The sequence below is a fragment of the Cyprinus carpio genome, chromosome A20 (assembly GCF_018340385.1).
Source record: "Cyprinus carpio isolate SPL01 chromosome A20, ASM1834038v1, whole genome shotgun sequence".
In the NCBI taxonomy this organism is placed as follows: Eukaryota; Metazoa; Chordata; class Actinopteri; order Cypriniformes; family Cyprinidae; genus Cyprinus; species Cyprinus carpio.
In genome coordinates, this window is record NC_056591.1 from 22,775,147 (window position 1) to 22,790,188 (window position 15,042).

General features: G+C 35.6%; 1 protein-coding gene across 1 annotated transcript in view; it reads left to right on the forward strand.

Annotated features, from left to right (window-relative positions):
• Positions 1 to 3,440: 3,440 nt before the first annotated feature.
• The window catches only part of LOC109058355 (transport and Golgi organization protein 1 homolog), a 30,392-nt gene continuing 18,790 nt past the window's right edge, over positions 3,441 to 15,042 (forward strand). The window contains 9 exon segments of the mRNA XM_042778169.1: positions 3,441 to 3,685; positions 5,318 to 5,451; positions 5,778 to 5,864; positions 5,951 to 6,407; positions 6,693 to 7,481; positions 7,516 to 8,176; positions 8,178 to 8,506; positions 9,468 to 9,776; positions 9,860 to 9,996. Of these exon segments, the coding sequence (XP_042634103.1) occupies positions 3,562 to 3,685; positions 5,318 to 5,451; positions 5,778 to 5,864; positions 5,951 to 6,407; positions 6,693 to 7,481; positions 7,516 to 8,176; positions 8,178 to 8,506; positions 9,468 to 9,776; positions 9,860 to 9,996 (3,027 nt within the window). The 5' untranslated portion in view covers positions 3,441 to 3,561.

Here is a 15,042-nt window from a genome sequence, read left to right on the forward strand (position 1 = left end):
TTTCTTTTGCTAAAATAAAAACCACGCTTAGAGTGTTCAAGGTAATGTAACATAACATGTATTTATATTATAAATATAGAATTTTATAATTTATCTCTCTCTCTCTCTCTCTCTCTCTCTCTCTCTATATATATATATATATATATATATAAACAAATAAAGATATAACATTTTTTTAAATTATTAATTTATAAATATAAATAACAGAGGTAATATGTGTGTGTGTGTGTGTGTGTGTGTGTGTGTGTGTGTGTGTGTGTGTGTGTGTGTGTGTGTGTGTGTGTGTGTGTGTGTGTGTGTGTGTGTGTGTGTGCGTGTAGATAGAAAATCCCTTAAGATCTTCCTGCAACCTGCTGAATTCTTAGAATATTATTAATATATATTTTCTTTAACAAATATTCATTTACGGTCACAGCAGGCTCTGGTTCCTGGAAAGCTACAGGTTTGAGAAACGCAGCACTTGCGCTCCCTGCTGGACAGAATCAAGACCGACGGTAAGTTCACTGTATTTCCAATCCTTTCATTCACAGCGAAGCTTCAACAAGAGTCTCCTGTCATACACTACACACACAAGTCAAACATTTTCTGGTAAAACTCTAGAAAGTCTCAAATTTACTTGGACTTCTTAGTCACTGAGAGTCATCTTTTCCTTCTCCCTGAGTGATATATACAATATAAAATGCAATTATCAGCAAGCATGCAAAATGTGCAAAATGCATATATTTGGATTGAAACGCTTTCTGGTAAAAACCTAGAAAATCTCAATTTTATACATTTATTATAAATCTTACTCAGACTTCCCATCCTCTCTCTCTTCTCCCCGAGTCTGTCCGGCTTTGGTTTACTCGCTCGCTCAACTCTGAAGTAATCTCTGTCTGCAAACAGAACACAAAATGCACAGGAACATTAAATATGTAACACATTTTTTTATGGATGTGACAAAATATTATCAATATGTTTACAATTTGGAGAAGATATAACAAGAGTGTAATGTGTGTTTTTTGTGTGTCCTGTTCCTTTATTTTATTGTTATTATTATAATTATTATTACTACTAGTACTCCGTGAATAAAGAGAGATCTGACTATTTATACTTTCAAAGTTACATTCTAATCTCCTATTTTGTTAAAGTATATCTCAAACAAATTTTTAAAAATTAGATAAATATTTTGTCACATTCCTAAAAAATTAAAATACAAACTTTGTCACATTCATAAAAATTATACATTTTGCCACATTCATAAAATAAAATTCTATACTAAGGATACACTACCTTTCAAAGGTTTAGGTTCAGTAAAAAAATTCTTTAAAGAAACTAATCATTTTATTCAGTAAGAATGCATTAAATTTATCAAAAGTAAAGAAAACTATTGGTCAACAGTTTGGAAAAATTAAGGATTTTTAAAGATTTTTTTTTTGATAAAAAATACTGTAAAATTTTTAAATTATGAGTAAAATATTTGATTTATTTGTTTTTTTTTTTAATAATTAAAATTTCAAATAAATGCTGTTCTTCTGAACGTTCTATTCATCTGTGAATCCTGAAAAGCGGTTTCCATAAAAATATTCGGCAGCACAACTGTTTTCAACATTGATAATAACCAAAAATGTTTCTTGAGCAGCAAATCAGTATATTAGAATGATTTTTGAAGATCATGTGACACTGAAGACTGGAGTAATGATGCTGAAAATACAGCTTTTAATCACAACAATAAATTATACTTTAAAGTATATTAATATAGAAAACCATTATTTTAAATTGCAATAATATTTCACAATTTTCACAGTATTTTCTGTATTTCTGATCAAATAAATACAGCCTTGATGAACATAATAGACTTCTTTAAAAAAAAACATTACAAATCTTACTGATCCCATATTTTTGAACAGCAGTGTGTATCTTGGATGGCCTGAAGGTGAGCACATTTTCAGCAAATTCTAACTATTCCTTGGTTTAGCATTTTGTCCCCAGACATTTCTATCTAAAGATATATTAAATACTCCTTTAAAAAAAAAAAACACACAGACAAGACATTCCAGCAATGACATAAAAGGCTTGTATGCTTCTCCTTTCCAACAGTGTATGTATATGTGTGACAAGCTATGAATAAAGTGCACAGGGTCACACACATATGTTATGTTTCTTTCTATGCAAGTGAATTGATTTCATAATGCATATAATAGAAATATCATCAGATTTGACAGGGCTGTACAGGCTGATGTACTTCAGACTGCACTTGGGGAAGAGTTCCAGCCTCCAGTGTCTGAATGTAATAGACGCGTTTTGATCCAAATGTAACTCTAAACACGTGTGCGTGTAAACAGATCTCTCCCTCGTCGAAACGAGCGGAGCGCGTGACCGTTCACAGCGCCATCTGCCGCACAGGAGGACAATCATTACATAAGAAGCGCGATCTGTGCAAGACGTTTCAACAGATTAATTCATTATTAAACCATTATTTCTAAATGAACGCTAAAAACATCCATTTTTAAAACCTTAAGGGAAAATGTCATTTTATAATTTTGCAAAATTAATGGGAACATCACCTTTGAAAGTGCTCTGAACGTTTTGAAACAAGTAGTTAAACATAAAAACGTTTAGTTTGAACTAAAACAGAAATAAATGATTGAGAACATTATTGAGACAAAATAACTAGATAATTAAGAATGGTTTTATTTATTGGTTTATTTAGTGATTTATTTAGGCATATTCTTGATTCATTTTTGAATTTCAAAACCAGCAAGATACCAGACATTTATATAATTTATTATATTATTCCTTAAAAAACAAACAAACAAACAAACATATATTACATGAAAAGTTTTGTAAGGTTTGTAAGGTATTAATTTTTGTTTATAAATGAAAATGTATGTTCTCCTTTAATTCCATTTCTGAATAAATGATATCTAAGAAAGAAAATCAGTGAAACAAGTTTTATTTTATTTTATTTATTTATTATATTTATTTTTATTACTGAATCAATTTTATTTGTAATTTTATTTTATTTTTTTTCCATCCAAATAGACAATTATATATTAAAAATTCAAAAATAGACATATAGATTCAATATATAGCCAATATATAATATATATTTTTTCAATATATATATTTTTTTCAAAAATAGACATATATTGTTATATATTCCAGCAATGATATAAAAGTGCCTTTATTAATTTTTGTTTTTATGTGAAAATGCTTTCCCCCCTTTAATAATTCTAAATAAATAAAAATCTGTCTATCTATATATCTATCTATCGCTTTTTGAGTTATCTTATTGAAGAAATCTTTCAGTTGTTTCTTGTATCTTTTCCCAAACATTATTTATGGTCAAATTATGCAACAATGTACCTAATTAAAAAAACACTAACAAATGAAAAACAATATAGTAAAACGTAACATAAGCATTCTAAAAGGCTTTATTGTTCGTGTTCCTGCAGCTGTAGTTGTGCTGCTGCGGTCTCTTTAAGCGCGCTGTAACGTGACTCCGGGTTTTTCTCCTCCTCGCAGAAGCAGCTCTGCTCGTCTTGGATCTGCTGACGTGTCGGCAGCGGCTCCGCGATCATGGCTGCACCGAATCCCTGTTTTTATTATGTTTTTATGCTCGTTCTGTACGCGTGTTTTCCTCAGAGCAGTGCAGACCGGCGCTTCTCGGACCTGAAGCGATGCGCTGATGAAGAATGCAGCAGTGAGTATCTCTGGAACTTTGTATCAGGATGCTGCTGACGTCATAAAGGCCGCACCGCCGCGCCAGCGGGATACTGTAACTTTGTTACAAATGTAACAGTAAATGAACTGAATGAGAAGCGGGGGTTTGTGCTGCGTAGAGGGCTGATATTGAGCAGCGGCGTCCATGAAGATCTGTCTGTTGATCCTGAGCTCAGTTTAGCCAGTCGAGCTAACAACATAATCGCACTGCACGCTCAGTATGGTTCTCTGACCTAGTCCATGCATGTTTTAAACATTTAATATGTTACTATCACATGCTGGAACCCTTAATAACGTTAAATATAAGGCCTGGTTGCATATCGCCATGTAAAACTGACCGACTGCTTGATTCGGAAGGTCGTTGTTTACAAACTGACTGCGAAACGAGATTCGATTGTTGACGTTTGAGATGAATTAATATTGAGCTGTTGTTGACAAAATTTTTTACTCGACATTCAAAGTGTTATGAACGAAAACCGAAATATTATCAATATATACACAATGCAGATATCTGCTATATTCCATTGCAGTTTAACCACTTTATGTACTTCTGTACGCATTTTTAATGTAAAATTCAGCAAAAAATACTAAACACAAAATGTGCATTGTGCATTAGTGGTCGAACGGATTTTTGTGGGATGATCAAAACAATTCTGAAGTTGTTGAGATATATGTATATGTGTATATATATGTATATATGTATATGTGTATATATGTGTGTATATGTGTATATATGTATGTGTATATATATATCTATATATATATATATTATATATATATATATATATATATATATATATATATGTATATATATGTATATATGTATGTGTGTATATGTATGTGTGTGTCTGTGTATTATATATATATTATATATAGATATATATATGTATATATGTATGTATATATGTGTGTAGTATATATATATATATATATATATATATATATATATATATGTATATGTATGTGTGTGTGTATGTAATTATCTCTAGTTTCTTTTTACTTCAGAACAGCAATGTAATAATTTTATTGTTAGGTTTGAAAAAAACTTGTAGGTGTTCTTACTAGAACTTTACTATAAAACTAACGTTTTATATTGTTTTTTTTTATTTCTGAAGACATCAGATATATTGTGTTTTAAAATATAAAATATTTTTATTTTATATGGTAAGGCAACTTAATTTAGTTAACAATTTTATTAGCACATTAATATATTTTTTTCTGTTAAAATTACTAAACTTCTACATTAAATAATATAATCATTCCCAATCATTCTTTGCTTAGATTATGTATTTGCATTAAAATATAATTTAATTTTTACTTGTAGCACCACTTTCATCAGAAATTGTGAATTTATGTCATCATTAAATGGTAAAAAATCACACAATTGCAAAACATTCCACACACAAAATTTCTAATGCAACCTGATTGGGTGACTCTCACAAAACCGATTCTAAGTTAAAAATCCACATTGTAAGCAAAAATCTAACATTTTTCATGCAGCCTTCACGCAGAACAATGTTTTGTTAACTTAAAGCAGATGTACATGGTAAGCTTTCATCATCGATCATGAAGTGAGTAGTTTTCATCCTATCGTGTTTTTGTGTCTCTGTAGTGCTTCTCTGCAGAGGGAAGGCCGCCAAGGATTTCACAGGGCCGGACTGCCGGTTTCTCTCTTTTAAGAAAGGAGAGACGATATATGTATATTATAAACTCTCAGGGCAGAGATCAGACATGTGGGCTGGTAGTGTAAGTACCCTGTTACTGATTGATTGATTGATTGGATGTTATGGGTGTTGCTGATGATGGACTCAGTTGCCATGCAGAGTATTTGATTAGTTTTACTATTATTATCATTGCAAACAGTTCACATGTATTTATTTAGTCGGGTGACAGATCATGCATGAATCTTCAACAGCAGAGAAATGTGTTAAAGGAATCGTTCACACAAAAATGAAAATGCACTAAAAATGTTATCACCCTCAGGCCATCAGTGTGTTAAAAGGTGTTTTAAAAGGTGCGTATACTGTAGTGCAAAAATTGACCTTTTCTCCTCTCTTCCTCTGTTTGCATAGGTTGGAAACCACTTTGGTTATTTCCCAAAGGACTATCTTAATATAAATCATATATATACTGAAAAAGAATTGGAGGTACCCACAGTGGTAAGTTGATGTGGTTAATATTGACTTATGTTTGGTCATTCTTGAGGAGACATTTCGTTAACATTAATCTTTCTTTCCCTTTTCAGGAAACAGATTTTGTTTGCTTTGAGACTGGTCTTGATAAATTTGAAAGCTATGACATAGATGTGTTATTAGGCAGCACATTGTTGCTAGAAAACGAGAATTCAACAGAAGAATCAAAAGAACCAACTCAGAATGAAGATGCATCTCAAATGACAACAACAGAATCAGTGGAGCCTCTTGAATCATACTCAGTAGATTCAGAATCAACATCGATTCTTGAATCAGAGTCAGTAGATTCAGATTCAGAATCGCTTCATGAATCAGAGTCAGTTGATTCAGAATCAACATCGCTTCTTGAATCAGAGTCAGTAGATTCAGAATCAAAATCTCTTCAGGAATCAAATTCAGAATCAGAATCACTTCATGAATCAAAGTCAGTCGATTCAGAATCAACACCGCTTCTTGATTCGGAGTCATTAGATTTAGAATCAACATCGATTCTTGAATCGGAGTCAATAGATTCAGAATCAGAATTGCTTCATGAATCAACCAGTCAGTCGGTGATCAACACAGCGCTTCTTTGAATTGGAGTCATTAGAATCAACATTGAGTTTTCTTGAATCGGAGTCAGTAGTTGATTCAGGAAATCATGAATCACTTCATGAATCAAATTGCGTCTTGAATCGGTCTGTTGATTCAGAATCAGCTATCATCATCATCGCTCGCTTGATTCTGAAGTCGTGATTCTGAGTCAGAATCATTCTGAGTCAGTAGATTCAGAATCAAAATCTCTTCAGGAATCAAATTCAGAATCAGAATCACTTCATGAATCAAAGTCAGTCGATTCAGAATCAACATCGCTTCTTGAATCCAAGTCAGTAAATTCAGAGTTAAAATCACTTCATGAATCAAAGGCAGTCGATTCTGAAACAAGATCACTTCTTGAATCTAAGGCAGATGATTCAGAATCTGTAGAAGCTCCTGAAATCGAGACATTTCAAAAATCTTCTGAAGAAGACTCTGATGGCTTTCAGCCAAAGACAGATGTTTCATCAGAACCAGCGTCTGAATTTAAAGATGCACTAACAGAAGAGACGGAAGGTATTTCAATAAGCCACGATGCTGAGGACATTTCAGAGGATGCAGAAACAGAACCATTAGATCCTGACGCACAAGATATTGATTATTCTGAGCTTTTGCACAACCAAAGTGACTCTGATTTTGAGCCACTTGAAACACAAACAGCAGGTTTAGATGTAGTACATGAAGAAGCTGCTAAAACAGAGCTAAATGATAAAGATATACCACTACAAACACCAGAGAAAACACTCGAGGATGAGGACAGGTCAAGCTTTAAAGATGCTTTCAAAACACAGCATGAAGGTGAAACGCAAGAGAATGAATCGCTTCAGGAACTCCCCGAAGATTCGCTTTCAGCTGCTGATGTTGAAGAACAAGCTGGTCTTGAGGGCACTCATGCACAAAGTGATTTTGAAGAACTGGCTGATGCAGATGAAGCCATTGACGTCAAAATCACAGAATCTTCTCATCTGTCTCCAAATGCTAAAACTGCTTCGGATATGAGTCAAAGTGGTTTTGAGGAATTTGATGATGGAGATGGAAACAGAGTCTGCAAAAGCACCACCAGCAGTAAATATAAGTGAAATCACTAAAGAAAACGATCAAGAGAAGTTAGACGCCGAAGACCTTCTTCAGAAGGCCAGCATGAGCAAGAATGAAAATGCAAACATAAACATTGCAAACAATCCTCAGGATGCAGTTACGAAAAATAGCGAAAAAGTGAGTGAATCGATTGGCGAAGATGAGAAGTTAAAGGAGGAACTTGTTACAGAAAGCCTAGAAACTCTACCTCCAATTGCCCAAATGGATGAACAGATTGATAAAGTGAAGAACGAACTCATGGATCTACTGAAAAACACACTGGGATCAGAACAACAAGGTCCTGAAGAGGAAGAGGACGTGGATGAAGACGCCAAAGAGCTTTTAGAAGACGAAAATGCTCTTCTTTCTTCTAAAACTCAGCTCACAGAAGACCTACATGAACCTAAAGAAAACCAACAAGCTGAAGGGGATCAGTGGGTTGAATCCCAACAAAGCGCGAACACCACAAATCGAGAAGAAAACGATGAAATTCGTCTTCCTCCCGAGGAGCCTGAATACAGCGATAACGTGCTGAGACTCACAATCTTACGGGATCACCTGAAGGACGAGGAGATGGAGCGCATGCAGAAGTATTTATCTCTTAAGAACCTGTTCAGAATCGAGGCCATCGTTTTTCAACAGAGATCTACGATCTGGAGATGAAGTCATCGCTGCAGAGCTATGACTGCAGACGGACACGGAGGAAATCGAGCGAACGCTGGACCAGATCATGGAGGCCTCGGAGAACTCTATTCTCGACGCCACAGAGGACATATTTAATGAAAGAGACCGGATATCTCAGGAACAAGGACAGCAGAAGGAACCGGAAATGTATGATCTCGAAGCTGCCATCTTCGACGCCTTCCAGGAAATCGTGTTCGCTTTACGTCAGAAATATTCAGCAGCCAGCGACAGCGCAATGTTGGTCGAGGAAGAACATCTTGCATCTGAAACAGGTGATTTTAGCAGAAAGGTTCTTCACTGCAATGCTTGCATTTCCAACACACACACATTATAGCATTTGCTTGTTTCAGTGAGTCATTTACCTAAAATCAGATACTGTTTGCATTGTTTTAACCCTTTAAAATCTACTGCATCATATTTGATACATGCATTTCTAAGGCCTCTAAATGATCAAAACTTTGTTGTTAAACCTGTTGCACACAATCTACTCCATGCCTTCTGTCGTTTGACTGATAGTTTAGATTTTTAAGCAAGTAAAAATCATTTTAGCATAATTGTACAAACATCCTTCAGCTCGAGTCTTTTTGCTGTCAAATCTTTACTGATTTTATAAAGTAAACACTTACTGGACTGAAAAAACTTCAGTTTTCTTGATTAAACTGTACATATTTTTTTTAGAAAAATAAGTGAGTATCAAATATGATCATCAGGCTTTTGGGGAACGTTTATTTGTTCTTCTCTCAATCAGCATTGCATTATGTTTTGATCTCATCTTACTAAGACATATTATAGTAGATATTGAGTGACACCTGATATTTATATCGTTATGTGCAAGTATCTGCGATACTGTTATAAAGATCTCATTGATTTACATTACAAACATCAGAATGTCATCACTTTTTGTTCATATCAATATCAGCATCTGAACCAAATTGCATATTTTTGCTCATTTTGGGCCTGTAAATAAAATTGAGATTCAGTTTTTTCCTCCATATGTGAGCCATAAAAGCCTGATGTATTAAATATGAGACTCAACACACACACACACACACACACACACACACACACACACACACACACACACACACAAAAACGTATATGCAAACTTTTTTTAATTTATTGTCTAAGGGTTTAATAAACTGTTCCAGTTCAAAAATGTCATATTATTTCAAATGTCAGGTTTTATAGGGTTAATGTTTTATTTAAAAAATTTTATGCGCTTTATATTCCCAGATGAAAAAATCGACTCTGAAGAGGTGAAGGGTTTGGACAGTAACGTGGAAATGACCGATCCACCTGAGAGTCCTGCAATGCACGAGGAGCAGAACGAATCTGAAGTCATTCTGAATTCTGAATTAAATGTGAACAAAGATCTGTCTCACAGTAAAGACGTGGGTCTCGAGGAGGATGGGGGCCATTTCAACAGAAATAAAGACGCCCAGATAGGGTTCGAGGACGCCGAGGAGATTCAGAAGGGGCCTCATGCTATTTTAGAGAACCCAGTGGACATCGGCTTTCACTTTGAAGTGGATCCATCTTCAGGTGTGTCAGTGTTCTTCTTTGTCCTTCAATCTGATTCATTAATATTGCATTTATTGAGCTGAGAGGGTGTTTTCTGTCACCAGGTTCACTGGAGTCTCCGAGCGTCTCTGATTTCCACGACACTGAAGCAAGCAGTGTTTCCTCCAGCTCGTCGACTAAAGATGAACTTTGGGCTTTGGTGCTTCTCGTCAAAGAATATCTTGGAGTTTATGGAGAAATTGTGAGTAAGACAATATTTGAAGTTTCTAGCCACACAGTGTTTGTGCAGTTTGTGTGTCGCTCAGTTCTCAGCATCGCTGTAATGGATGCTATGGCAGAGTTTAGAACTGAAAAAAAAATTCTTTATTCCAGATTGTCAAACTCTTTTTAGAGACATTTGAACTGACTTTAAAGAAACGTTGATATGAGCAAGCATGTTTGGGATGTGGTTCTGTGTTTGCCGCTGACACACTGAACTCACGTTGCACGAGGAATTGGTGCGATGTTAATAACAGGATTCTTTTCTGTTGGAGTTCACTTAGTTCTGGGTTTCAGAGAAGCAAACTAGCAATTGGAGAAATGTTTCTGGAGTCATCTGTGGTTCTGTTTGTTGGTGTTGTTGCTGGTGTTTTGACTCGAACTGCGGTTTCTTGATTTTAAAGTCGCCTCTAAATTAAGAATTCATATATATATAATATTTAATATAGCAGAGTCCTATTGTTGTGTCTACGGTGAGTGATGCATGTGATGAAGCCATCAAGAATGTCAGGGTTACGCTTAATTGTGCACTTTATTATATATATTGTTTATATAATTATTTACACACACACACACACACTCATATATACTCTGCCGTTCAAAAGTTTGGGATCAGTATGATTTGTAGTGTTTTTTGATTTGTAAGTTTCTGCTGCTCATCAAGGCTGCTTTTATTTGATGTATCCCAGAAAAAACCCCGCAATATTACATTTACATTTACATTTAATCATTTAGCAGACGCTTTTATCCAAAGCGACTTACAAATGAGAACAGTAGAAACAATCAGATCAACGAGAACAACAACGGTATACAAGTGCTATGACAAGTCTCAGTTAGTCTAGTACAGAACACGTAGCCAGGGTTTTTTTTTTTTTTTTTTTTTTTTTTTTTTTTTGGGGAATATGATAGAAAAGAAAAACGGTAAGTACTAGTATTAGTTGGTTAAGTGCAGGCGAAAAAGATGAGTCTTTAGATGTTTTTTTTGAAAAATGAGTAAAGACTCAGCTGTTCGAATTGAGATCGGGAGGTCATTCCACCAGCTGGCAGCAGTCCAGGAAAAAGTCCGTGAGAGTGATTTTGAGCCTCTTTGGGATGGCAACTCAAGGTGTCGTTCACTTGCAGAGCGCAAACTTCTGGAGGGTGCATAAGATTGAACTAGTGAGTTTAGGTAAGTTGGCGCCGTGCCAGTGGTCGTTTTGTAGGCAAGCATCAGTACCTTGAATTTGATGCGAGCAGCTACTGGTAGCCAGTGTAACCTGATGAGGAGAGGAGTAACATGAGCTGTTTTTGGCTCATTGAAGACAACCCACGCTGCTGCATTCTGGATCAGTTGTAGAGGCTTGATAGTACATGCAGGGAAGGCCCGCCAGGAGAGCATTGCAATAGTCCAGTCTGGAGAGAACAAGAGCTTTGACAAGAAGTTGGGTGGATTGCTCTGACAGGAAGGGTCTAATCTTCCTAATGTTGAATAAGGCGAATCTACAGGACCGGGTCGTTTTAGCAATATGGTCTGTGAAGCTTAACTGATGATCCATCACAACTCCTAGGTTTCTGGCTGTCCTGGAAGGAGTTATGGTTGACGAACCCAGCTGTATAGAGAAGTTGTGATGAAACGATGGGTTAGCTGGAACCACCAGCAGTTCAGTCTTAGTAAGGTTGAGCTGAAGGTGATGGTCATTCATCCAGCTAGAAATGTCACTCAGACAGGCTGAAATGCGAGCAACTACCGTCGGGTCATCTGGTTGGAATGAGAAGTAGAGTTGAGTGTCATCAGCGTAGCAGTGATAGGAAAAGCCATGCTTCTGAATGACAGATCCTAATGACGTCATGTAGATGGAGAAGAGAAGCGGTCCAAGTACTGAGCCTTGAGGAACCCCAGTAGCAAGTTGTTGTGACTTAGAAACTTCACCCCTCCAAGACACCATGAAGGATCTATCAGACAGGTAGGAGTTAAGCCACTGGAGTGCGGTTCCAGAGATGCCCAGTCTTTCTGAGGGTGGATAGGAGAATCTGGTGTTTAACGGTGTCAAAAGCAGCAGACAGGTCCAGCAAAATGAGTACTGAGGATTTTGAAGCTGCTCTTGCCAGTCGCAGGGCTTCAGTAACCGAGAGCAGGGCAGTCTCGGTTGAGTGGCCACTTTTGAAGCCAGATTGGTTGCTGTCCAGGAGGTTGTTCTGTACAAGAAACATAGAGAGCTGGTTGAACACAGCTCGTTCGAGTGTCTTTGCAATGAATGGAAGAAGGGATAACGGTCTGTAGTTTTCTAGAAGTGCTGGATTTAGAGATGGTTTCTTCAGCAGTGGGCTTACCCGAGCCTGCTTAAATGCTGAGGGAAAATGTTCCAGAGTGAAGAGAGGAGTTGATAATGTGAGTAAGTGAAGGTATGACTGAAGAAGAAATCGCTTGAAGGAGGTGAGTGGGGATCGGATCCAGTGGGCAAGTAGTAGGATGACTGGACAGCAATATTGTAAAATATAATTGCAATTTAAATGAATGGTTTTCTATTTTAATATACTTTAAAATATTATTTATTCCTGTGATCAAAGCTGAATTTTCAGCATGCATCATTACTCCAGTCTTCAGTGTGACATGATCTTCAGAATTCATTCTTAAATGCTGATTTATTATCAATATTGGAAACAGTTTTGCTGCGTAAAAATTTTTTTTTTTTTTTTTTTTTTTTTTTTTTTTGAATCAGTCATACATTTTTCCAGGATTCCCTGATGAATGAAAAGATAAAAAGAACAGCTTTTATTCAAAATAGAAATCTTTTGTAACTATACACTATGATACAAAAGTTTGGGGTCAGCTATATATATATATTTTTTTTTTTTTTTGAAAGAAATGAAATGTTTTTATTCAGCAAGCATGTGTTTAATTAAAAGTTTTAAAGACTTATATTATTAAAAACTAACTCTGTTTTAAATAAATGCTGTTCTTTTTATCTTTATTTATGAAAGAATCCTGAAAAAGTATCAAAGTTTACAAAAAATAATATTAAGCAGCACAACAGTTTCCAACACTGATAATAAATCAACATATTAGATTGATTTCTGAAGATAATGTGACACTGAAGACTTTTGCATCACAGGAATAAATTATATGTATGTAGGCTATGTGTGTGTGTGTGTGTGTGTGTGTGTGTGTGTGTGTGTGTGTGTGTGTTACACGCAAGCTTTCAAAAAATAGCTAAATATATTAAAAAAGCAAATATATTTTTTTTCTCCCTATTTGTCTTTTTATTATTATTATTTTAGAATGTAATTTGTCCTAGACAAATACTAATTTTGAGGGTATTTCCTGTCGAAATATTTTCCTAAATTAATGCATGTTTCTTAAGTAGACCTGTTTATCCTCTATATTTATTTATTCAGTGTTTTCGAGACAAATATGTGTATAAAACCTTAACTAGATTAAATTCTAAATCATTTAAACTAAATATCGCCGCCTTATATACGACATAAGCGCATAAGTGATCTTTCATCACATCACAGCTAATCGGATCTCACGCGCGCCACCCGGCGTGACCAATCAGAGGCCGCCGTCAGCATCACATGACCGCGGTTGCACAGAGTGGAAACGCTTCTCTTCGAGAGAGACTCTTTGAAATGTTGACGCTTTGAAAGCAAAAGAGTTCAGCGCTGTTCTTCTTCCACTCGCGATTTCAAAACAATAATCGTATATACTTGTTAGCCTCCTGTATACGACTTAAATATATATATTAGCTTTGAAAACAAAGCGTGTCAGAGCGGTTTTATATCAGAAGACACCGGCTTCTTGATATGAACCGGCGGTCCGACATTTATACCGTGTTTACCGGCTTCAACCTCCGCCTCTGAGCGCTCGGTTACTCTGGTAAATAAATACAGATGCTTTAAGAGAATGGATTCACAGCCGAGTCTTACCTCTCCACCAGCTGAGATGGAAAACACAGCCTTTTTCGTCTTCATCCTGTCCAGACTCCAGGAAGTGAGTGTTTCCACTCTAGACTCGATCACTGTCTTCAGGAGCGAGAAGCATGATTTATAACGAATTAAACTGCTTGCAATCCATCTTTCAGTCAGCAGATCGGTGTTATATCCATGCAGTAGTTGTGTAATAATGACACAATGGCTGTATTTTGAGCTGCATAGAGTAATTCTGCGATCCCAGTGAGTTAAGGATCGTATAAATCATTTAATATCGAGTGTAAGTGCTTATTCTAGGCTTTAGGTGACTGTTTCATCAGAGGTGAAAGTCCAGTGAACTCCTGGTGTTGTGTTTCTGATGCATGTGTCTGGTGAGGATAAGGTTCAGTGCTTTAAAAGACTTGGCTGCTTTAGATTTGACAGTGTAAGTCTAAAAAATTGCAGAAATTGATCTGAAACAGTCACTAGTTTGACATCCAGGGCTTCTGACTAAACCTGACAGACTGAGAAAGCTTTCGCAGCTCGTTTCCAAAACAGAATAAAGAAGTTAAAAAGTGATCGTGACTCTTTATCTTACAGTTCTGACTTTTTTTCTCAGGATTGTGAGGTATGAAGTCAGAAGTGTAAAATGTAAAGAGATACAAAGTTAGAATTATGAGAGGAAAAAGTAACAAATACCTTTTTTTAAAAAAAAAAACTGTGTTTGAAACAAACTAACAAACAAAAAACTGAATTGTGAGGGGGAAAAATATATAAACTTGGAATTAGTGAGAAAAAGTCTGAATTCTGAACTTATATCTCGTAATTCAGTCAAAAATAAAAGTGAGACCTGCGAGAGAAAACGTTGCAATTATGTTTTAAAATTTGCATTCCGTGGTGGAAACAAAATAACAGAATAGTGGAATGTAAACAGATAGAATTCTTATTTCTTTAGAATTAAGAGTTTCTCACAATTCTGTGTTTATATCTTTCAATTCTGATTTTCTTTTTTTTTTTTTTTTGTGGAATATAACTCAGAATTGCTAGAATAAAAGTCAGATTGTGAGAGAAAAAGTTGTAATTATCTTTTTTTTTTTAATCCGTTAAATTCTAAATCAAAATTCTGAGGGAAAAAAAATCT